Below are 24,258 nucleotides of genomic sequence, written 5' to 3' on the forward strand. Positions count from 1 at the left end.
CTACAAAAACTATCGATCGATGTATCGAGTCGCAACTCAGACTTCCACCATGGTTCAACACGCCTCAACCACCAACACAAAACAACACGCGTAATGCCAATCGCGATGGGTGATTAGAATCGATCTGCAGTGAATCGGTATAACTTTAACGTCGCTCACGATTCGATTCTAAAGGGGACGCGTGCTCTGCACTGCAGCCCGACACGGGCGGACTCTGTGTGCCGCGACATCGGGGGGCTCTCAGGGGGAGCTCGAGGGGGGCTCGAGGGGGGTCCGAGGGGGGCCCGAGGGGGGCCCGAGGGGGGCCCATGGCGCAGGGAGGAGGGGGGGCGGGGAGGCGGCCCCGCGTGCTGCTGGGAGCCACCGGCAGCGTGGCGTCGGTGAAGCTGCCGCTGCTGGTGGCTCGCATCCTCGCTCTTCCACAGCAGGTGCAGCGGCAAGTCGTCATCGTCTCTGAAACTTTGTCATCACTGAGACTTCATCATCATCGCGCTTTGCTTGAGAGGGTGCACGATAAAGGTGCAGCCCTACAATCGTTCGTGGTGAAAGAGCCCCCCCCCCAACTATCTCACTATAGGGAGCTCTCGTCGAGGGGTATTTGGCCTACTCTTCCACTGGTCCTATCTGAGTCCATTGTAACGATGCAATTCTGACCCTTGTGTGCGTCTATGATTTCTGTGTTAGTCTACGGGTCATATGGTCGTCTATGAGTCCCTATGCGAGCCTAAACAGATAAAGGTGCAGCCCTGCAATTGCTCGCTTGCGCCCCTTGCTGGCAGATGGGCGCCACGTGTCTGAACCCCCGCCTGTGTGTGCGGCTGAAGGGGGGCGGTCGCGTAGCGGCCAACACCGGTGATGACTATCTGAACCGGTCCTTGGCTTTCCTTAGGTCGACTCAGCCTTAAATGAGTGCCTGGTCTGATGTGTAAAAACATCGCCACTCGGAAGACAAAGGCGGTCGGGCGTGGTGCTGGCCGCCCACCCCCTCGTGTGCCGTGCCGGCCTTCATAGGCGCTCGCTAACAGCACTTGCCCCTATATTCCTGTTAAAACTATACGGGGGATCTTTGTCTTTGTGTAGCCGGAGGTGCGTGTGGTGTGCACGGAGCACGCGAAGCACTTCTTCGCAGCCGAGTCGCTGCCCGTTCCCGTCTACAGCGACGCCGACGAGTGGCAGGTGAGAGTCCACGACGCCTGTGCCCGGCTAGGTGCACCGAGCGAGGAAGGCTCGCTGCTGGACGGTGACGGGACAGACCCCAGGTGTTACGGGGTCCACCACCTGTGCCCCCCACTGTGCCCCCCACTGTGCCCCCCACTGTGCCCCCCACTGTGCCCCCCACTGTGCCCCCCACTGTGCCCCCCACTGTGCCCCCCACTGTGCCGATTTGCTCGCTCCCCTGTCCTCCATTGTGGTTAGAGGGCGACTGCCTCCCAACTGCCCAGCAGCAGCATCCTTCACGAGCCTATTCCTCCACAGAGGCCGATCTTGACACCGCTGGTGCCACACACACACATATACACGCGCGCACTATACAAGGACAAAGATCCCATTTAGCATTTAACACCGACTGTTGGGAGCAAGTGCTATATTAGCGAGCACTGATGAAGGCAGGCACATGGCACGCGTAACCGTCTTTGTCTGCCCGGCGCTGATGTTTAAACACCGCAGCAGGTGCTCGCGTGAGGCAGGATACAACGTCAGTGTGACCGTCACGTGACAAGCGTTACTCCCATGTGGCAGAGCCGCCCTCTGCACTGTGCACAGAGCGGAGCTCGCTCGAAGAAGAGGAAGAAGGCCTCTCAGATGTAGCTCTGTGACATCCGCCTCCGCGGGCCGTTCTCTACGGAGCACGAAGGGGTCTCGCCGCCCTGCGAGTTTTCCGAAACGAACCTTGGCATCTCGAGACGCAACGCCGCCGATAATAGCGCAATCGGGATGGAACATTGGTGGGGGGGGGATATTTATTTCCTATGCTGACCCCACCCCATCCCCCACCCCCATCCCCCATCCCCCCCATCCCTCACCCCCACCCCTCACCCCCATCCCCCACCCCCCCCATCCCCCACCCCCCCCACATCCCCCCCCCATCCCCCCCCCATCCCCCCCCATCCCCCCCCCATCCCCCCCCATCCCCCCCCCATCCCCCACCCCATCCCCCCCACCCCTCCCATCCCCCATCCTCCACCCCCCCCATCCCCCACCCCCCCACATCCCCTCCCCATCCCCCCCCATCCCCCCCCCCATCCCCCACCCCATCCCCCCCATCCTCCACCCCCCCCATCCCCCCCCATCCCCCACCCCTACCCCCCCCATCCCCCATCCCCCACCCCTATCCCCCACCTCCCACCCCCATCCCCCACCCCCCACCTTCCATCCCCCACCCCCCACCCTGTGTGTCTCCCAGACATGGAGGCGTCTGGGTGACCCGGTGCTCCACGTGGAGCTGCGCCGCTGGGCCGACCTCCTGCTGCTCGCGCCGCTCGACGCCAACTCGCTCGCCAAGGTGGCCGGCGGCCTCTGTGACAACCTGCTGGTGAGCGGGCGGCGGTGACGTGTGGGGAGCTGCGGGCAGCGTGGGGGTGGGCGGGGGGGGGGGGTGGTGCGGGGGGGGCACAGGTGTGGATGTCTTTAGGATTCCCATTTTCACTTTTTGGTGTGTGTGAGAGACTCTGTGGGTCTCTATTGGTCTCTATGGGAGCCTGTGTTATCTTGATGTAAACCTCTGGGTTTCTACGTTAGCCTATGGGTCTTTGTGTGAGTCAGTGGGTCTCTACAATACCCTATGGGTCTCTCTGTGAGTCTATGGGTCTCTCTATAAGTCTATGAGTCCCTGTGCGAGTGTCTTTGTCTCTATGGGAAGCCATCTCACATATTCCCCTTGTGCACCTAACCCCCCTTCCATGTACACCTCCCACACCCCCCCCCCCTTCCCCGCACACGTAGATGTGTGTGGTGCGAGCCTGGGACCGAGACCGCCCGCTGCTCTTCTGCCCGGCGATGAACACGCACATGTGGGATCACCCGCTCACGGGCGCCCACACGCGCACGCTGCGCCAGCTCGGCTACGAGGAGGTGGCGTGCGTGAGCAAGACCCTCGCGTGCGGAGACACGGGTACGCTCGCGTGCAGAGACACGGGTACGCTCGCGTGCGGAGACACGGGTACGCTCGCGTGCGGAGACACGGGTACGCTCGCGTGCAGAGACACGGGTACGCTCGCGTGCGGAGAGACGGGTACGCTCGCGTGCGGAGACACGGGTACGCTCGCGTGCGGAGACACGGGTACGCTCGCGTGCAGAGACACGGGTACGCTCGCGTGCAGAGACACGGGTACGCTCGCGTGCAGAGACACGGGTACGCTCGCGTGCAGAGACACGGGTACGCTCGCGTGCGGAGACACGGGTACGCTCGCGTGCGGAGACACGGGTACGCTCGCGTGCGGAGACACGGGTACGCTCGCGTGCGGAGAGACGGGTACGCTTGCGTGCGGAGACACGGGTACGCTCGCGTGCGGAGAGACGGGAACGCTCGCGTGCAGAGACACGGGTACGCTCGCGTGCAGAGACACGGGTACGCTCGCGTGCAGAGACACGGGTACGCTCGCGTGCAGAGACACGGGTACGCTCGCGTGCAGAGACACGGGTACGCTCGCGTGCGGAGAGACGGGAACGCTCGCGTGCGGAGAGACGGGTACGCTCGCGTGCGGAGAGACGGGAACGCTCGCGTGCGGAGACACGGGTACGCTCGCGTGCGGAGAGACGGGAACGCTCGCGTGCGGAGAGACGGGTACGCTCGCGTGCGGAGAGACGGGAACGCTCGCGTGCGGAGAGACGGGTACGCTCGCGTGCGGAGAGACGGGAACGCTCGCGTGCGGAGACACGGGTACGCTCGCGTGCGGAGACACGGGTACGCTCGCGTGCAGAGACACGGGTACGCTCGCGTGCAGAGACACGGGTACGCTCGCGTGCAGAGACACGGGTACGCTCGCGTGCGGAGACACGGGTACGCTCGCGTGCGGAGACACGGGTACGCTCGCGTGCGGAGAGACGGGAACACTCGCGTGCAGAGACACGGGTACGCTCGCGTGCGGAGAGACGGGAACACTCGCGTGCGGAGACACGGGTACGCTCGCGTGCGGAGAGACGGGAACACTCGCGTGCGGAGACACGGGTACGCTCGCGTGCAGAGACACGGGTACGCTCGCGTGCAGAGACACGGGTACGCTCGCGTGCAGAGACACGGGTACGCTCGCGTGCGGAGACACGGGTACACTCGCGTGCGGAGAGACATCGCCACCCTGTGTTCAGCTAGCACCACATCGCAGGTCACGACAACGCTCACCCACCCACCAGCTCACTCATTCATTGACTCGCTCACCCTCTCAGCACTCCGCAGGTAACTACAACGCTCACCCACCCACCAGCTCACTCATTCATTGGCTCGCTCACCGCACTGCAGGTGACAACTCATTCATTCACAAATATATCCACTCACTAACTCAACTAACTCACCACACTGTAGGTCAACACAACAACACTCACCCACTCATTCCGATTGGTCCCAGCAATAGAACCGACCAGCGGTAATGGATGATTTCTAATCGCACTTCCCAGCTCGACTCACCACACTGCTCACCGACCCTCACCACCCCCCCCCAACCCCCCCTCACGACCCTCACCACCCCCCCTCACGACCCTCACCACCCCCCTCACGACCCTCACTGCAGGTCTGGGTGCCATGGCGGAGGTGGACACGATTGTGCGGGCAGTGCAGACTCACCTGAGAGCCTCCCTCACCACACCTGAGCCCAGCTCCACGCGGGAACCTGGGTCTGCACTGGAACCTGGATCCATACAGGAACCTGGGTCTACACGGGAACCTGGGTCTACACTGGAACTTGGGTCTACACAGGGACCTGGGTCTACACGGGAACCTGGGTCTACACATGAACCTGGGTCTGCACTGGAACCTGGGTCTACACAGGAACCTGGGTCTACAAGGGAACCTGGGTCTACACAGGAACCTGGCTCTACAAGGGAACCCAGCTCCACACGGGAACCTGGGTCTACACAGGAACTTGAGCCCAGCTCCACACGGGAACCTGGGTCTACACAGGAACCTGGGTCTACACAGGAACCTGGGTCTACACAGGAACCCAGCTCCACACGGGAACCTGGATCCATCCATGATTCTGTATCCAATACCTGAACTGCTTATAACCGAAGATTGCTTGTATCTTAAAATTAAAACTGATTAGGGATGAAACCTCTGATCCGCGTGGCAAAGACCCAACGCCTCATCTTCACGCAGCAGTCCCCTTCGTCAGCACGGCATTGTTTAATTAATAAACCAGCCATTACAGAAGGCAGCAGCCTTCAGGGCTAAACTGCGTGTGTTTGTTTGCACGTGGTTCATACTTGCTCTGGTCCAGTGTCCCAAATTTTGGTAAACTCCTTGCAATGAAATTGTCCGATTTTCTGGGCGAAGTGCCGAGCAGCGTCTTCACGGGCATTGCGATCACCCAATCCTCCACCCCCCACTCCACCATTCTTCTCTCGCAGGCTTCTTCTATGTCCACCCTCCCTCCTTAAATATATTAACGCACCGCCCCCCCCCTCGATGACGGTGGCAGCGGTGACTCCGCACTTGGCTGCCTGTAATCCAGCGCTGTGTTGGAGGCAGCAGCAGCAGCAGCAGCAGCGAGGGTTGGTGGATCGCGTGGAACTCTCTTCCCGTGGGCGTCGAGGAGGTGTCCCCTGCCTGGCTCGCCAGAAGGCAGAACAGCAAACGCGTGTTCTATCCGTATGGGATAGAGTGTTTCCCCCTCACATGCAGGCACACATGCTTGGGTTTTCTCCCCAATGCTCTGACTTCCACACATATAAACGCTCATAAATTGGGCCAATAACACCTTGATATATAGAGGACCGCAGAGCTGGGGCAATTGTTGGTAGCGCCGGCTCCTCGCAGCCCGGATGCCGCCCCGCGTCTCCGAGTCCGTCCGCTCTCTCTCCGACAGCGCCGAGCGAATACCGCGCGGAGCAGTGTCACAAGTTGACACCGTCGTTAATGAACTCTGCAGTATTCCAATGACGTCGAGGATTTTTACTTATTTATTTAGCAAAGACAAAGCCGCGTGTTTCACAGGGCCCGCCACCTGTCGTCACAGGCGCAAGTGCACGTACATTATAAATTACAACAACAACCACACCAACAACAAACGTCAACAACGACAAACGCAGTGCGGTCACGCCGAGCCGGCTCCGAGCTGATTGGCCGACGGCCGCGCGTCGGCAAGCGGCGGCGTCGGCAGCCGGAGGAGGAACGCGGTGCCCGGGCGCGCGTCCCGCCGCGGAGACGGAGCTACGAAATGGCCTCGTGTGCCAGGTGCCAGGTGCCAGGTAGATTGTTTTACGTCGCAGGGGAGGGGGTCTCCATCGTCCAGCAGTGGATCGATCACGGCTGACGGTGAGCGAGGGGGGTGCGAGCGTGACCCCCCCCCCCACCCCAGCTCCCCTCTCGCTATACCCCCCAATTCCCTTCTCTCCCAGCCTTGTAGCCCCCTCTGCCCCCCCCCCCCCCATCACGCGTGCCCGCAGGTTGCGCAGCGCCCCCGCGCGGCGTCGCCGCCCCCGCCGCGTAGCCGCATGTGCAGCGCGAGCCCCGTCAGCAGCAGCACGGCGAGCGCCGCGAGGCAGAGCGCCGGGGCGAACCACGGCGCCCGCACCACGTCCCTGGGGCCCAGCAGCACTGCGGGGGGGGTGCAGGGAGAGAGGAGAAGGGGAGAGAAGGGATCGGGGGGGGGGGGGATAGAAGGTGGTGGGGTCGAATAGGAGAGTGGGGGTATGGGGAAGGGAGGGGGTCAGAGAGAAAGGGGGGGGGGGGGGTGAAGAGGATTACAATGGTGATTTGTGCGTTGGTGTGGGGTGTGTGGGGTGTCCACTCGCCCAAGCACTCGCCCAGTCGCTCACCCACTCCCTCCAATCGCTCACTCATTTACTCCAAACGCCCACCTACCGACTCGCTCACCGGCTCTCACCCCATTCAACAATCACTCGCCCACTCCAACCTCAAAAACAAAACCTCGCTCCTGCTACGTGGCGACGGCGCGTGGTGACGGTGAGCGATGACGTGATGACCGTGGTAACCGCTCCTCGCGGCAGCGATGCGTGGCAGGTGGGATGACGGCACGCGCGCGATGCCCTCCGCCACCCAGCCTCGCCGACTCACCCTCGATGACCTGCTCCGTGATGTTGTCGACGCGCCGCGTGCTGGAGGCCGCGGCGGGCTCGTGCCCCCCGCGCTGCTGGTGCTCCCCGTCGGGGACGCACGCCAGCACGCGGGCGTCGTAGCGCGCGCCGGGCCGGGCGCAGCCCCCGCACACCGCGTCCCGCGCCCGCGAGCACCCCGCCAGCATCACGCGGCCCCCCCAGTGCGCAGTCCCGACACCGCCTGCAGTAGTACCTGTGGGGGGGGGGGGGGGGGGGGGGGGGGGGGGAACGGTGGCACGGTGGTGAGCGCTGCACTCGCGCGACGGAGACCGGCGACACCTCCAGGTTCGATTCCCCCTCGCGGCTGCCGGCCTCGGTGACGAGCAATCTGACCCGGTCCTGGCGCTCCGCTCGGGTTGACGCGGCCTTCCTAAACGGGTGGCGTGTGAACATCGCCTTTTGGGGAGACAAAGGCGGCCAGGTGTGGCGCTGGTCACGTCCACCCCGTCGTGTGCCATTCAAGCCCTAATAGGTGCTCGCAAACAGCACTTGCCCCAACAGTCTGTTCAAGGCTATACGGAGGATCTTTGGGAGCGTAACGAGCGCGGGGGCAGGCACGGGGCGCCTTGGCCCCCCGCTGGTGGCCAAAGCTACGAGTTGGGGCCCCCTTGACAATCACCATAGGATTTGTTTTTAACAACAGTGTCATAGAACAACAACATTTATGTAACGATGTGATCAAGCAAGAGGAGCCGCGATGTACAGGGTGCTTAAAAACACACATTCCTGCGGAGGGAGCTGGTAGGAACGTTGGGTTGCTCGGTCAATGGCCAGGGTCAACGACGGCGTGGTGTATTCCGCAAATATGCCCGACTGTGAGGGCGGGCACAAGCCGGCGTGAGTAGGTTAAACGTTGAGTTTTATAAGGGCACCACGGGGTGACCAGCCCCTCCCCACCCAGCCCCAGCCCTCCCACCCCCCACCCAGCCCCATCCTCCCCTCCCAGCCCCTCCCCATCCAGCCCCTCCCTACCCAACCCCTCTCCACCCAGCCCCTCCCCACCCTCCCCACTCAGCCCCTCCCCACCCTCCCCACCCAGCCCCTCCCCACCCAGCCCCTCGCTGCACGACGGACACAATAATCCGCTGTGGGCTGGTGTAACCAGGAGGTTCCTACCAGTAAAACGTGCAACAGCACCACGAGAAATGTGCCGCGCTCGGGGCTCTGGAGACCACCTGGAGAAGATCCCAGGCACGTGTCGCCAATGATGGTGAACAAGTGGAGACTTTGACTTTTTGAAGCTATTAACATTATCACGTTACAGTATACGTATTCGTTCGTTTTCCATTAAAAACGATAGTCTCATGTAAGTGTTAACATGGTTTGAAGCAGCCTGTGTGATAGCCTCGGTGCGACTGTGCGAGAAGAATCGAATATTGGGGCCCCATTACCGATTGCGGCCCTCCCTGAGCTGATGGTTTAAGATGATTTGATTTCACGGGGTGAGTCGGAGTGTTGGACGATGGTCACCAACAATGAATGACTTGTCTGGCGACGCTCAGGCACAGACGACAACAATTCAACGCGTTCCGCACGGCCTTCAAAGGGGACATACACACACATAGACGTATATACACGTAACAGGCAACGTTCTTGGCAATGCCCCTTCAGAGCGCGTACGATAATGAAATAGGGTCACAGCGCGAAACGTCGCCTAAGCAACGGGACGCGTCCGAGAGGAGCTTCCGTCGAGAAGATGGAGCGCTGACGAGATGGGTGACGAGCTGGGTGACGAGGTGGGTGACGTGATGGGTGACGAGGTGGGTGACGAGATGGGTGACGAGGTGGGTGACGAGCTGGGTGACGAGGTGGGTGACGAGGTGGGTGACGAGGTGGGTGACGAGACGGGTGACGATACGGGTGACGAGGTGGGTGACGAGGTGGGTGACGAGATGCGTGACGAGGTGGGTGATGAGATGGTAACAATGTTATAAACATAGCCGGCATCAGCCACCATCAATCCACTGCTGGATGAAGGCCTCTTCGATGTGGCTGCTGTGTCTCTCAGCTCTGCGATGTCGCTCTCTGTTCGCGAATAGCGCCTCTGAAGAATGCCGGTGGGGGGGGGGCAACACCACGCCCGGCTGCCTTCGTCTCCCCAGTGCTGATGTCTCAAACACCGCACAAGGTACTCGGGGAGACCCAGGACCGCTTCAAATAATCGCCACTGCCGTGAGCTGGAATCGAACTCAGGTGGCCGGGTTATGAGCGCAGTGCAGCGCCGAACACCCCCACTCCACGCGATCATACAGAGCAGCACTTATAGACTGTATGACATACAGTACTTATAGACTGTATGACATACAGTACTTATAGACTGTAGTGGCAAGCAAGGTCGACATGGTCTCCTTGCTCATATTAGCTGTGGGGTGGAGCTCACCTACCATTGGCTGCACTGAAACGAGCCTGGGAAATTCCACATTCCCATGGCGGGTGTCGGGTTTCCTTTACGGAACACCGCCGCCTTCCCACGGAGTTGACGGTGCCGAGTTTACCGGCCCCCAGGGGGATGATGGGACGCGCGGTCTCTGTCCGTGTGGGTAGCGACATGCGGTGACATCACGGTTATGAATAGCGTCGTGACGTGAGGGGGGGGGGCATTAGCTCATACAATGACAAAGAACCCCCGTATAGCATCAACAGGCTGTTAGGGCAAGTGCTGTTAGCGAGCACCTATGAAGACCGTCACGGCACGCGAGGGGTGGGTGGCCAGCAACCGCGCCCAACCGCCTTTGTCTCCCTAGTGGGGATGTTTTACACTGCGCACTCGTTTGAGGCTGAGTCGACCTAGGGGGTTTAGATAATCGGGTCACCGGGTTCGTAGCGCAGCGCGCTAACCACTACACTACCGCACACCACGCAAACACACTCACACATACACACACACACCACACACACCACACACCCACACACCACACACACCACACACACCACACACACCAAGGCCGTAGCCATGGTGTCAACATTGGGGGGGGGGCAAATCTTTCAGGGGGTCTGGGGGTCCCCCCCCAGAAAAAAATCTAAATTTGAAAACGATTTTCCTGCCTAATATATAAAAAAATTCACTAACACATGAGATTGACTTTTTATTTATTTTTCACAATGTCTAAGAGTGTATTGTATTATATTGCTATGTTTTTTTCTACCTTATTTCATTGTATGTAATGGCATACTGTAAGTACAACCATAACCACAATCATATAAACATAAATCTATTTCATAGCAATATATTGGGGGGACATTTTGAGCATATTTGAATATTATAATTACGGCCTTGCCAGACACACAAGTGCACACACCACACACACCAGACACACCAGACACACACACCACACTCACATTCACCACACACACACACGGACACACACGCACGTGCACACGCCACCGCGCCATTCATAAAGTGTGACTCAGTGAGTGACGTCACCGAGGTCCGTGTCCGCCCCCCCCGTAACCTGAGCCCCCGGGCCCCATCCCTGACCCCCCCCCACGTCACACCCCTAATTATAATTAGTGAGCTCATTATAATTAGTGAGCTAATTATAATTAGTTAGCTAATTATAATTAGTTAGCTAATTAAGCCAATTTCTCACGGCGAGGTGGGGGGGATGTCCCCTCCTCATCGGTCCCCACGCCCCCCCACCAGGTTGCCCATCGAGGATTTGCGCTAAAAAGTCTTCCGAAGCGAAGGCTCAAAACGTCAAGCGGCCAGCGACAAACAGCACCGTTAACGTTGTGAGCGATACCAGTTGCTAACACGTGTTTTTTATGCTTTGAGCGAGATGAGTATTATTGTTGTTGTTGTAAGAGCTTGGGGGATAGAGACGACGACGATGATGGTAGTGGTGGTGATGGGAGGAGGGAAATCGACAGTGGAACGATGCGAGGGAATAAGCGGAGAAGTGAGAGGGTGACTTGCGGCGTGGTGGGTGACGGTGTTGTTGTGATCTGCAGTGTGGCGAGTGGGTTGATGAGTGAGTGGGTGGGAGAGTCGGTGAGTGAGTAGATGGGTGAGTGAGTGGGTGAGTGCGTGGGTGAGTAGATGAGTGGGTGAGTACGTAGATGGGTGGGTGGGTGAGTGTGTGGGATAGTCGGTGAGTGTGTGGGATAGTCGGTGAGTGAGTGGTTGGGTGAGTGTGTTGGATAGTCGGTGAGTGAGTGGGATAGTTGGTGAGTGGGTGGGTGTGTTGTTGTGACCTGCAGTGCGATGCTTGAACACAGCAGGGTCGATGAGATTAAACCCTCGGTCTGGTGGTTCGAGTCCTCAACACGGACGTGGAGGGGGGCGGTGGGGGGGGTGCCCGGGCGGGGGGGTCTCGCCAGGGGGGCTGTGGGGGGGGGCTCGCTTCGCGACTCAAACTCTGATTTTATGAACTTTGCGCCTTCCCTGTAACTTTGGAACGGTGGAACGTGTCAACGTTGGGTCAACGTTGACATGCACACTGGTGCCCATATCCCCTTTTTGGGGTCCCCAATCTGCTTTGTTGAATGTTCCATTCTCTCCTTTCTGGGGGTCCCCGATTTGCTCAGTGAATGTCCCTCTGTGCCCCTATCTGATGATCCCCCTATCCCCTTGCTGGTGCGTGTGTCGCCCTATCCCCTGGCTGGGTGCGTGTGTCCCCCTATCCCCTTGCTGGGTGCGTGTGTCGCCCTATCCCCTTGCCGGGTGCGTGTGTCGCCCTTACCAGCCCCCGGCCTCGTCACGGTGGTACCCCTGCTCGCGGCGACTCGCGGGGTCCGCGGGGAGAATCTCCTCGGGCAGGGGTCGCGCGAACTCCACCCCGCAGCGGCACGCGGGGTAGCGGACCCCCTCGGCGGGGGTCTCCTCTCCAAGGGGGCAGCTCGGGTGGCCCCCCGCTTCCTGAGCCTCGGCCCGGCCCGAGGAGAGCGCAACGGCGCTCGCGGCGAGGAGGAGGAGCAGCAGAGGAGGTGGTGGAGGAAGAGGATGATGGTGGTGATGGTGGTGGTGATGATGAGGTCGGTGATGTGGCGATGGAGCTGGGCTGAGATGGAGAGCCATGACAACAACGACTACGACTCCGACTGCTACCAAACTACGAGGACTTCCCTGGTCCTCGACTCTTACTCGGAGAGAGAGCGACTTGTCGGAGATGCGGCCGCACGGGTGGGGCAGGAGAGAGGTATTGGGAGAGAGAGGAGAGAGAGATCGCCCGGGTGAGATGAGAGGGCAAAAATATGAGCAGACGAGATGGGCAGCTGAGAGATGGCGGACGAGATGATATTGCGATGTGTAAAGATTTTACGGAGTGGAATCGGACGACAGCTGGAGGTGTAGTAAAGTAGGGGGTGACCCGTTGAGAGACACGCGGCGTTGAGATGTGTGTTTGGAGGAGAGAGAGGGAGGTTGACGAGGAGGAGGTGGGACAGGCGGGAGATGTTCAGACTTGAGAGAAATCGGTGAGCGCCGCGAGAGACGCAAGCGATGGAGAAACGAGGAGGCGTACGGAGGGGCTCAGGGAGATGGCGACGAGAAGGTTTGAGAGCTCGTGCAAGTAATCAGTGGCGACGCATCTTCCGGAGATATCGTAACGGGAGATGGAAAGCAGAGAGACGCAGGGAAGATGAGAGGAGAGACGGGCGGATGGAGATGACAGCATTGGGAAATCGAGAGACGCACCGTGACGGTGATTTTGACGACGATGTGTCTCTTGAGGTGAAGATGAGAGATGGACTGTGAGCCGAGAGGTATGGAGACGATTGTTGAGAGGAGAACGTCGCTCAATCGACACGAGGGGTGGAGGAGACGGGCGAGGGAGTGAGGGAGATGACACGGAGAGAATGAATGGAGGGGGCGGAAAACTTCACGGACTGAGACGAGAGTTTGAGAGACGTCGCGGGCTATGGCTGCGCACGGGGACTTGAGGCGCCTCTCCTCTCACGTCCAGCCTCTTCTTCTCTCTCTCCGCTCAGTCGCGCGGGCTTACTTCGGGGGTCCCGGGCGGGGGCTGGAAACACGCGGAGCCGAAGAGTTTCGCGTCCAACCCACGTGGCGCATCCCGTACGCACGCACGTGCTGCTGATGCTGCTGATGCTGCTGCTGCTGCCGATGATGATGACGGCACCGATGCCGCTGATGCTGATGATGCTGATGATGATGCAGGGTGATATTAGTTTGTTTGTTTGTTTTTTCACACTGGGAAATAAAGTTCAGGGTGCCCGTGCAGGTCCGCGACGTGGAGTGGTGGAGATTTAGCGACGGTAGTGGAGTGGCGTGTCTGGGCATGTCCCGACTTTCTTCTCCCTCCCTCCCTCGCTCCGTCTCTCCTCCCCCAAAACCCACGCCCACCCTCATCCCACCTCCACCCTGTTCAATTCAGCGCCCCCTATGGGATGAGGTCCCCTGCGTCACTGCGCGGGGGGGGGGGTGTCCCTATTCGGGGCCCTCTCTTCAGTGGGGGTTATTGGTCAGTGCCCCCCTCCCCCTTCACCCCGTGTGCCCCCTAAATTCAGAGGCAGCTCCTTGTAATGGCTACGGTGGAAATCATCAGCAAGGGGAGGGGATGTCACAGATCAGGGCGTTGATGTCACCGCCACGCACACCCCGCCATCGCTACCTTCCTTCTGCCAGGCCCCACGGCGGTTGCATTCGACTGCCGAGAGACCTCGCAAGATCTAATCTTAGTCGATTTTTATTTGCCGAAATAACGGCCCGTGGAAGGAGCCTTCACTGAACTGCTACCGAGATCGCCGCCACGTGACCTCCGGCCCACACAGTGAAGAGTGCAGCGGCTCTTCGCCGCCCGCCCTGCAACGCGCTGGTGGCGCGAGTCAAACACGAGATGATTCTCCCTCCCCAGGATGGAATCGGGTCACATCAAGTGAATAATTACATCGAATTGCGTTGTGTGCAGTCATTGATTGGGTTACAATGGAACACCCGGTTTAATCACAACTTCAGATTACGCAAGTCTACGTGTGTGTGTCACAGAATACTGTGTATGGGGCGTCTGCTAGTCTATTGGACTCCAGGTCATTTATCAATGGGGGTTGTCAGCCTATAGATCTCTTCTAGGGCTCAATGTCCAACTATGCGTGTCTGGACGAGCCTATTGGTCACCGAGTCTCTCCATGCAAGATTATGGGTCTCTGTCGGAGGCTATGGACATCTGTCTCGATATAACACTATGCAGGGTGTCTTAGTCATTAGCCGACAGGACGAGACCAACTCGCGACACTTGAGAAATCGATTTGATTACAGGCAGCGGGCCAATCCCGGATAGGAACCCAGGAACCTCGGCGGCGCTGGCTCCGCGTTCGGATCGTCGAGCCACCTCGGGTCCTTGGGGCGCTCTTCTCCGTGACGGCGCGAGCCGCCGCTGAGTCGCATCTCGAGCACGGCTCGAGGGGGGGGGGGGGTCCATGGCTCGGAGCCGGCTCAAGCAAAGTGCATTGCTTCGAGCTGGCACGCTTGAATCCGAGCCACGACTTGGAACACGGGCCGATTAAATCTGCAGCGATGTACCCCAGTAACTGGCGGTTTGGGGGTGCATTTAAAAAAAGTTCAGAGCCCCATAGCCCCCCCCCCCCCCATCGCTGGAAAGTTAAACCCCCCTCCGACACAGACAAGGGGGGGGCGGGTTTGTGGAGGACACACGGAGACAGACACGAGAGGGATGGAGACACGGGGCCCGGTGAAGACCGAGCAGCGAGATTGTTCAGGCTCAGAGTAAACTTTATTCTCTCCCAATCACCACAAGCGCAGCAGCAAGCTCGTCACGCACAGCAGCAGGAGATTGTTATCAGACCGACGCAGGCACCCTTGGGTTCATTAGGCGGCTGGCACTCTCATAAATAAATATTCTGGATGTATAATTCACGCACTCAAAACAAAGCGGCGCGCACAGCAACACGCGGCACGCACCAGCAACACGCGGCGCGCACCAGCAACTCACTGGGGGTGAACGCCGCCCGCCTACATTGGGGCTTCGCAGTCACTCGCACGCTTTAAAAGGGGTAGGGGGTTCGCCAAGATTTTATTTTAGCGAACACCAAAATAATCCCTGCGAAATGTACTTGTATGTATTAAAAAAAAAGTTGGACTACAACTCGCGCACGCACCACGAGTCGCCAGACTCGTGGTGCCTCGACGGACTTGGCTGAGCGAGCGCCGATGAAGGCCGACACGGCGCAGAGGGAGAGACACGCGCACCACCACCACCAGTGCCGGATCATCTCAATAGCACGAGTAGCGACAAAGGCTACGGGCCCCGCACTAAATGCTTTCAAGCTATCGATTCCGGTTCAGTGAGTCTGCACTTTCTTTATTACTATAGTACTATACTGCCTACAATTTTTACGAACGACTGGGTGTTTAAGGTTAGCGATTTGTCGTATTATCTGGCTGTACAGCAAATGAAAAAATACTTTACTGTGCAAGTTAAACATTTGTGTTTTAATATGCGCGCGTTTTTTTAAATTTAGGGCCCCTTTATAACATTATGCTACACAGGCCCCGCAGTAGCTTCGTCCGACACTGAACACCACCACCCCCCCCAACAGCGCAAGGCGCACGATGGCGGTGCCCCCCAACCAAGACGCGAGCCCCTCAGCTCCCCACCGAGGCTCCCCCACCCCCCCCCAGCAGCTGTCCGCCCTAACCCCCCCCCCCCCCCCAGGTCACGGTGAAGGGAGAGGAGGGTTTTCCATACTCGCGGAACCCCATAACCGGGATCTCGCGGCCTCTGATCGGTGTCCCGCGCTCGCGTTGCTCCCCCCGGGGGTGGCCGCAGCTGCACCTGGGGGTGCAGGCGACCCCCAAGCGGCCTGGGTGAAGGGGTGGGGGGGGGGGTCAAGAGACAGGGTTACAACAAGGTTGGCAGAGAGAGGGGGGGTTAGGGGGTGCAGGGTTCGAGGCAAGGTTCAGGCGACGGCTGTGTAGAGACGGCAGATGCACACGTGTCACTACCCCCCACCCCGTACCGCGTGTCCACTGCAGAGGCACACGTGTCACTACCCCCCCACCACCCCGTACCGCGTGTCCACGTGCAGTGAGCGCGTGTCCACGTGCAGTGGCGCGCGTGTGATCAGCATCACAAAAGCCCCGCGCGCGTCTCCGTGCAAGTCCACGACCAGACGCCGTCTCCGCCTGGAGAGACGCCGCCAGACGTCCCCGCTGAGCCAGGGGGGTGGGTTCAGAAGGGCCGTCTCCCTCTCTCCACCCTCCCCCATGATGATGAGAATTCAATTGTGAAAAATCCGTTTCGTATCCAAGCTTTACACGTTATAGCCGACCTGTCCCGGCAGTGGGCGGGGCCACGAGGAGTGTCGTCGCGAGCCGCGTTACGCCAAGCGTGACTCGTACACGCTGCTGGTGGTGGTGTGGGTCGGGGAGCGGTTTCTGACTTTCGGCAGAGACGATGTGGGGGCGGCCATAAAAGGTGGTGCCCCAAGCAAGTCGACAAACGTGGCCTTCCGAGGCAGTACTACAGGAATCCTGAGGGAGTGAGGAGGGGGGGGGGGGTCACCTGAGGGAGCGAGGGGGGGCTCTCACCTGAGCGCTCTGCAGCCAAGGCGGAGCGAGACCCGGGTAGGAGAGCCCCGGCAAAGGGGTCCCGTGAAAGGACGAGTTCAGGTCCGTGGCAAACAGCTGGAAGGGGGGGAACGCTCCCCATGCATCCCTGGAGGCGGGGATCAGCGTGGGGCCCAGCAGCTCCTCTGGGGGGGGGGGGGGGGGCGCATAAGATGGGAGTCGGGGTCAGGGGGAGCAGGATGGGAGTTGGGGGGGGGGGGGGGGATCAGCAGAGGCTTCACGCAGGGCCATTGAGACCAGGGGAGGGGGCGCGTTAAATAAAACAGAACGGGGGCAGGTTAGGACCGCCAACCAAGGAGGTCAAAGTGTACCGGAATACAACGCCTACAATAGCTCTCGCGATGGCTGTGGCTACTCATTTAAACGGCGATGCCCCCGTGTAGCCTTAAAACACGGCCTATTGGGACAAGGGCTCAGAGAGCGCCCATTAAGGCAGACAGGTCGGCACGGCGTACGATGGGGGGAGGGGGGGGAAGATGCCACGCCACCCTTGTCTTTTCCCGGTGCCGGTGGTTACACACCACACCAGGTACCCGTTTAACCGGGCAGAGTTGACCTCGGAGAGAGGCCCAGGACCAGTTCAGATAGTCGTCACCGGTCGTTAGTCAGCAGGCCTCCAACTCGGGTACCGGGTTTGTAGCGCAGTGCGCCAAACCAGCAATAACACACAGGGGGTGCCAAGATGCTCAAGCACCTATTGCAAGACATCAAGTGTGCATCGTCTGCACGTGCTTGTGGAAGAACATGCAAACAGAAGTGTGCTCTGATAATGCTCCACTTTGAAGACAGCGCACGCGCACTGCACGTGTCACCTATTGCCTGCCATTCTCCAGTGACCCGGCAACCACTTCAGTGAGAAACCAAACTGTGGTGGGGCACTAAAAATACTGAACGCAACTTGTTTTAGTTAACCAGGTAAGGCCCATTGAGCTATATATATAGCACTTTTTTAAGACCTGGTCAAAAGATAGCAAAAAAATAGTGGCTCATCACGGGGACATTTAAAGGAGACCAATAATCTATAACACGCACGTTTCTAAAATGTGGAGGGAAAAACCGAAGAACCCAGGAGGAAACTCCACGCGACCACGGGGACAGTGAACATGCAAACTCCAATTATACAGCAGGCATGCGGGTTGGGGATCGAACCCAGGATCTTCTGTATACCAGGCGAGGTAGTTAATATCCGGCCACCGTGGTTCCCTGGGTAGAGGGGATGTGTGCTCTGGTGAGGTGGTGGGGGGGTTACGTGGGTCCCGCGTGAGGAATTGGGGTCCCAGCTGGATCGGCAGACGGAGCGCGAGAGGCCCTGGCGGGCTCAGCCGCTGCCTCGAGGTGCGCGTGTTCGCCTTGGCGAACTCCAGCCGCAGCGTGTGCTGGCTCTCTGGGTCAAAGCGCATGCCCTGGGGGGGGGGGGTAGTTGGGGTCAAGCCTGAGGTCAAGGGCATATTACTTAGGAGAGTAAAATGAGAAAATGACCTTTTCGATCGTGTTTTTGTATTGCGAGTTGTAGCGTTCTGAACCGCCCCTACTGGACACGTGACAAAGAGCTTTATAGCTCATCAGATTCCTCCTGCAGTATAAATATCCTGACCCCGCCCAACACTACCACCGATGCGCACGAACCCCCCCACCCGCCTCCCACAACCACCACCCAAGCCTCCGGGGGGGGGGGCGCTCTGCAAGGGGGGGCGCTCTGCAAGGGGGGGCGCTCTGCAAGGGGGGGCGCTCTGCAAGGGGGGGCGCTCTGCAAGGGGGGGCGCTCTGCAAGGGGGGGCGCTCTGCAAGGGGGGGCGCTCTGCAAGGGGGGGCGCTCTGCAAGGGGGGGCGCTCTGCAAGGGGGGGCGCTCTGCAAGGGGGGGCGCTCTGCAAGGGGGGGCGCTCTGCAAGGGGGGGCGCTCTGCAAGGGGGGGCGCTCTGCAAGGGGGGGCGCTCTGCAAGGGGGGGCGCTCTGCAAGGGGGGGCGCTCTGCAAGGGGGGGCGCTCTGCAAGGGGGGGCGCTCTGCAAGGGGGGGCGCTCTGCAAGGGGGGGCGCTCTGCAAGGGGGGGCGCTCTGCGGTCTTATGTCGACGGGAAGAGGCCTAATTAGGAAGGGGGTGGGGTCCACAGCGGTTGCACTTCCCTCTATGGTCAAGGTACTAATAGAAGCGTAGACTCGCACTGCTACACGTGCAGCAGGCAGCAGCAGCAGTAGGCGACTAATGTCTGTGGGCACGTGCCATCAGGAGACATCACTGGACAGCCGTGAAAACGCGACTTTGCACTTCAAAAGAGTCTCAAGGTAGATTTTTTTTTTTTAATCGACAACTCTTATTTGCCAAGATGAGTTTCGGAGGATTGCTTGGGAGACGACTCCGCAGTGGATTGATGACGATTATGATGGCGGCGAGGGATTTTGATAAGGGGGGGGGGGGAGGCAGGTTGGGGTTTTGGTGGATGACGAACGGACGAGTGATTGCGGGATGGATAAAGCGATGGCGGGACGACTGCGCTGGGGCACGTGGAGCGATGGCGATGTACTGTACGTTGCACTTCTTTCCCACCGTACGTAGCCAACCGTGCCGATCGGAGGTGGCAGCCACTCACGTGCAACTCGACCATGGCGGCCTCCGCGTTCTCTCGGTTGTCGAATATCACAAAACCCACGGGCTGCGGAATGCGCACACCACCACCAGCCACCTCCATCATTAACCGCCAACCACCACCGCCAACACCATCAACCACCACCATCATCATGCAAAATATAGCCTTACACAGACTGTTGGGGCACGAGCTGTTAGCGAGCACCTATTAAGGCCGGGACGGCACATGAAGGGTGTGGGTGGCCAGCACCACGCCCGGTCGCGTTTGTCTCCCCAGTGGCGAGGGTTTTACACACCGCACCAGGCACTCATTTGAGGCCGAGTCGACCCAGGGGAGGCCCAGGATCGGTTCAGATATTCGTCACCACTGGGTGTTGCAGGCCGTGAGCGGGAATAGAACTCGGGTGGTCACAATCAATAGCACACAACCACCACAACCACCACAACCACCACAACCACCACAACCACCACAACCACCACAACCACAACGCATCACAAAACCAAGTCCCACGGGTCCCCCTCAGCCCGTCGGGGTCGAGCACCGTCACCGAGCTCCTGTGAATGTCGCCACCGCGGGAGGAGTCGGGGTGGTGGGTGGCCAGCCGCCTTCGTCTCCCCAGCGCCGATGCTTACAGAGAACACCAATAAAGGGATCGCAGTGCTCATTTCATTTAAGGCCGAGTACACCTAGGGGAGGAAGGGACCCAACCCAGCAGCCGATTCAGAGCTCGTCTCGACACCGATGACAGCCGTGGCCGCGGAACAGAAACGAGGGGGGTGTGGGGGGGGTCAACTTGACAATGACCCCCCCCACACATCCCTCCCTACCCCGGCACATCTCCGGTCCAGCGCAGGTGACCTCACCTGCTTGGTTGTGGGCTTCATGAGGGACCCCTCGTATCCCTGGCAACGGGGGGGGGGGGGGGGGGGAGACAGACGGGGTCATGTGGGACGCCGGCAAGCGACCCCCTTGTTCACTCACTAAAGCTAAAGATCCCCCGTAAAACCTCTAACATACTGTTGGGGCAAGTGTTGTTCGCGAGTCGCATCTATGAAAGCCGGCACGGAACACAAGGGGGTGGGGGGGGCTATCGGTAACCACGCACCGGCCGCCTTTGTCTCCCCAATGGCGGTGTATACACCGCACTCGGTACTTCATTTACGGCCGAGTCGAGATAGGGTGAGAGGTGCAGGTCGACTCGACCTTGACAAATGGGCGGGGGCGGGAGTCTAACTGGGATAGCGCTGGGTTCGTAGGGCAGCGCGCCGCTAACCACTGCGCCACCGCTCCCCATCCGCCGCGTCCCCCCTCCCCTCCCCCCACGGAGCGCACCTCACCGCCACCGCACCCTCACCACCACCACCTCACCTTGAAGGGTCTGAAGAGCAGGTAGAGTTCGCGAGGGTGCGTGTCCATGGGGAGACCGCTCACGAACAGGGTTCGAACCTGCGTGGGGTCAGGCGCGAGCGGCGTTATAGGGAAACACACCGAGACAAAGATGCTCTGTGTATAAATATATATATACACACACCTTTAAATTCAGAATATGAAGTTACACCGAGAGGAATCTGAGCTACAAAGCTCTTTTTCCACCGATGTCGAGTAGGGGCGGGTCAGAACGGTTTAACACCACAAACGCAGTTCACATTACGATGATCATCGCTTGTGTAGTGATCGAAACGTCGGAGTTCAGTTATTTTTTTAAATTTGAACCTACGCGACTTTACCTAAAGACCCAAAGAATCTGAATTCCTGCAGTCACGAAAGCGTTAAGTCAACATTGCATCGCTAAATCTAAAAAAATAACATTTACAAATCACATTTGCAAATGTGAGCTGTATCCAGTACTAATCTTCTGCTACAGAATTTTATTTTTGAAGGAAGATTTATGGTGTTAAGGGAGGAAACACGGTTGTTCAAAAACTCTGGCGCTGCAAAGGCTTCGTCACCCTATTCCAAGTCTTCTTCTTGGGGCATTGCTCCGAGCGAGCCCCCGAGGAGGCCGCTGGGGCACGCGACGAGTGGCTGGCCAGCAGCACCACGCAGAGCCGCCAGTGGCGATGTTCACACACATACACCTGTACCCCCACACACACACACCTATACCCACACACCTGCACCTGTATCCACACACACACGCACGCACCTGTACCCGCGTCCACAATAACCGCCATTCGCCACCAAGTGGCGGTGACGTCACCACGACGCTTGTGCCAGGCAATGTTCACCTTGAGGCCACGTGAAGTGTCGAACGCCCGCTGGCAGGAGGTCACGGGGCAGACCCAAGTGCCACGGGTCGACTGACCGAGATGACTGGCTGATGCACTACCTGTGCCCCCTACTGTACCAACTTGCTGTGCTTTAGCCACCCGGCGCTCCGCTCGTTGTTGTGAGCGTCGCTCCTCCGCCCTCCGTTGTTGTTGGAGGGCGACTGCCTTCAACTGCCCAGTAGCGTCCTTCACGAGCCTCCTCCACAGAGGCCGATCTTGACACCGCTGGTACCAGTCATCGGCAAGTCCACTCAGCTCCACATCACTCCATCTCTTCTCTAGCCCGTGCCGCGCCCGTTTAGCCCCCTCGATCCGGCCGAACAAAAGCTGTTTAGGCATGCGGTGGCTGGGCATGCGGGCTACATGACCCAGCCAACGCAGCCTTGCCTGCCGGAGGAGCTCACCAATGGGACTTTGCCCAGATCTTTCAAGGATTTGTGAGCTCCTCACACAATCCAGCCTGGTTAAACCCAGGATGGATCGTAGGCAGGCCAGCCTAAATGTTTCCCACCGGCGAAGATGGTTGGAAATATTTAGGCACACACCCACACATACACCTGTACCCACACACACACACCTGTACCTGCGTCTGCACACACGCACCTTTACACACACACACACACCTGTACCTGCACACACGCACTCGCCTGTCCTTCGTCTTTGGAGAGGCCATCAAATGCCCCATCGCTTTTCAAGTTCATATCGCCCCGCCGAGCCAGCGGCTGCAGCAGCCGGCAAGCAGCGCCAGGTGGTGCAACAGCGGCAGCAGCAGCAGGCGGCAAGCCCACAGGTGCAAGGTTCCAGTGCAACTTTGCTCAACACTCTCGTATCTGGGGTCGCGTCTCCTCCTCCGTGCCCCAAGTGCCGTGCTCCCGTGCCCACCCACCCCGTGCCCCCCCTTGTGCCCACGTGCTCAGTGCCCCCCAGGAGGAGTGACCACCCCGTGACCTCGGCGCGCGCCGCGGACCCCTCGCAGTGCGACTGCGACTGGAGCAGGCGGCACGCGCGAGTCGCGTTTATAGCGGGTGGGTCACGTGATGCAATCACCCCCCCCCACCCCGACATTCCCATCCCTCCCTTTCCCCTTGTCCCGATTCTCCCTTCCCCTCCATCCCCCTCCCCCCAATCCCTCGTTACGCAATCGCATGTCACACACAAAGACACCCCAAATAGCCTCAGCAGACTGTTGGGGCAAGTGCTGTTAGCGAGCGCCTATGAAGGCCGGCACGGCACACGAGGGGGTGGGTGTCCAGGACCACGCCCGACCGCCTTTGTCTCCCCCAGTGGCGATGTTTACACATCACACCAGGTACCCATTTGATGCGGAGACACACCTACACACACCTACACACACACACCTACACACACACACCTACACACACACACCTACACACCTACACACACACACCTACACACACCAGGCAAGCTCACCCTCATCACTCGAGATACATCGACCCGTGCTGTGACGTCATTAATTGTGCACCCTCCGCGTGCAGGATTCACGAGGGACACGTGACCCTGGCACGTGCCGACGAGAACAAAGGACGACGACGATTCGCGCTCCACCGTCACCCGCTCCACGAATGAGCTCGGCTCATAATTTATTGTAATCATGGCTTAATTGAGATGCGGGGAGCGGAGAAAACCACTTAATTGTACTGCATTGTCCACGTGATGAGAGGCACTACCCCCGTTTCTCCACAATGTCGTATCTTACAATGCGGTAGGTGTGTGCGTGAGCAGGTTTGTGGGGAGCGGTGGTATAGTGGTGAGCGCACTCCGCCACGAACCCCGGCGAATCAAGTTCCATGGTGGTCACCGGCTGCCGAAACGAGTGCTCGATGACCAACCCTAATCATGATAGCAAATACGAATATAGAGTACAGCAAATATATAATTTGTTGAAAAATCATTGAAATACACGTTTATATACATATTAACTAAATAATAAAAGACGCTTCAATGTAGTTTTTTCCCACAATGAAAAATGTAACGTTGATGACAATAAAAAAGTGATTGTTGATTAAAATAAAATAAAAACTGCTAGCAGAGGATGGTTTCGATCCATCGACCTCTGGGTTATGGGCCCAGCACGCTTCCGCTGCGCCACTCTGCTTGGCGAGAAATACCGCCGCACAAGTGCTATATGTTACTGACCACATTATCACAAATCGAATGACTTCACGGTATTCTCTTGAAAGAGCACTCAGAATAGGAATTATCTTCACAGTCGGTGAATAAATCGTTACACCGTGGGACAGTGAAAGATTTCGATTTAAAGCTTTCGTGACTGCAGGGATTCATCTTCTTGGTTCTTTCGGTAAAGTCACGTAGAAGGGAAGTAATAAAATAATAAAAATAAAACATAATAAAACAATTCTCACGACGTTTCGGCCACAACGCAAGCAGCCGTCATCAGGCGACGAATGAAGCCAATTTTTATTATTTTATTACTTCCCTTCTACGTGACTTTACCGAAAGAACCAAGAAGACAGTGAAAGATGTCAACGGCTTGTGTGGTGAAGTGAACCCTTCAACAAACAGAGATTGATCGTGCTGACTATCTTAATGCCGCGTGAATGATCATTG

General features: G+C 58.8%; 2 protein-coding genes and 1 non-coding gene across 3 annotated transcripts; 1 reads left to right on the plus strand and 2 right to left on the minus strand.

The window, feature by feature from the left end:
- Positions 1-301: 301 nt before the first annotated feature.
- PPCDC (phosphopantothenoylcysteine decarboxylase) lies at positions 302-5,379 on the plus strand. The gene is made up of 5 exons (XM_078879048.1): positions 302-428; positions 1,081-1,176; positions 2,405-2,533; positions 2,944-3,112; positions 4,725-5,379. Exons 1-5 carry the CDS (start codon positions 309-311, stop codon positions 5,204-5,206), a joined length of 996 nt encoding a protein of 331 aa, XP_078735174.1. The 5' UTR covers positions 302-308; the 3' UTR covers positions 5,207-5,379.
- A 1,202-nt stretch (positions 5,380-6,581) lies between these two features.
- On the minus strand, positions 6,582-20,839 carry LOC144949198 (uncharacterized). The gene is made up of 11 exons (XM_078879086.1): positions 20,768-20,839; positions 20,227-20,301; positions 18,066-18,219; positions 16,778-16,941; positions 15,908-16,022; positions 14,520-14,625; positions 13,967-14,042; positions 13,212-13,232; positions 11,952-12,297; positions 7,229-7,462; positions 6,582-6,748 (listed from the first exon to the last, which is right to left on the minus strand). Exons 1-11 carry the CDS (start codon positions 20,813-20,815, stop codon positions 6,582-6,584), a joined length of 1,506 nt encoding a protein of 501 aa, XP_078735212.1. The 5' UTR covers positions 20,816-20,839.
- A 2,874-nt stretch (positions 20,840-23,713) lies between these two features.
- Positions 23,714-23,785, minus strand: TRNAM-CAU (transfer RNA methionine (anticodon CAU)). The gene has a single exon. It is a non-coding gene; the product is annotated as a tRNA-Met (tRNA).
- Between the last annotated feature and the right edge of the window lie 473 nt (positions 23,786-24,258).

Source organism: Lampetra fluviatilis, chromosome 53 (assembly GCF_964198595.1).
Source record: "Lampetra fluviatilis chromosome 53, kcLamFluv1.1, whole genome shotgun sequence".
NCBI classification, from domain to species: domain Eukaryota; kingdom Metazoa; phylum Chordata; class Hyperoartia; order Petromyzontiformes; family Petromyzontidae; genus Lampetra; species Lampetra fluviatilis.

Bases quoted from the DNA above. Each gene is read 5' to 3' on its own strand.
- LOC144949198 (XM_078879086.1), bottom strand. From the start codon at position 20,815: ATGGACACGCACCCTCGCGAACTCTACCTGCTCTTCAGACCCTTCAAG. The intron at 16,023-16,777 runs GTGAGAGCCCCC...CTGCACCCCCAG, and splicing joins CTTGGCTGCAGAGCGCTCAG to GTGCAGCTGCGGCCACCCCC. The intron at 14,626-15,907 runs GTGACCTGGGGG...CCCCCCCTCGAG, and splicing joins AACCCTCCTCTCCCTTCACC to CCGTGCTCGAGATGCGACTC.
- PPCDC (XM_078879048.1), top strand. From the start codon at position 309: ATGGCGCAGGGAGGAGGGGGGGCGGGGAGGCGGCCCCGCGTGCTGCTG. The intron at 1,177-2,404 runs GTGAGAGTCCAC...TGTGTCTCCCAG, and splicing joins GCGACGCCGACGAGTGGCAG to ACATGGAGGCGTCTGGGTGA. The intron at 2,534-2,943 runs GTGAGCGGGCGG...CCGCACACGTAG, and splicing joins GCCTCTGTGACAACCTGCTG to ATGTGTGTGGTGCGAGCCTG.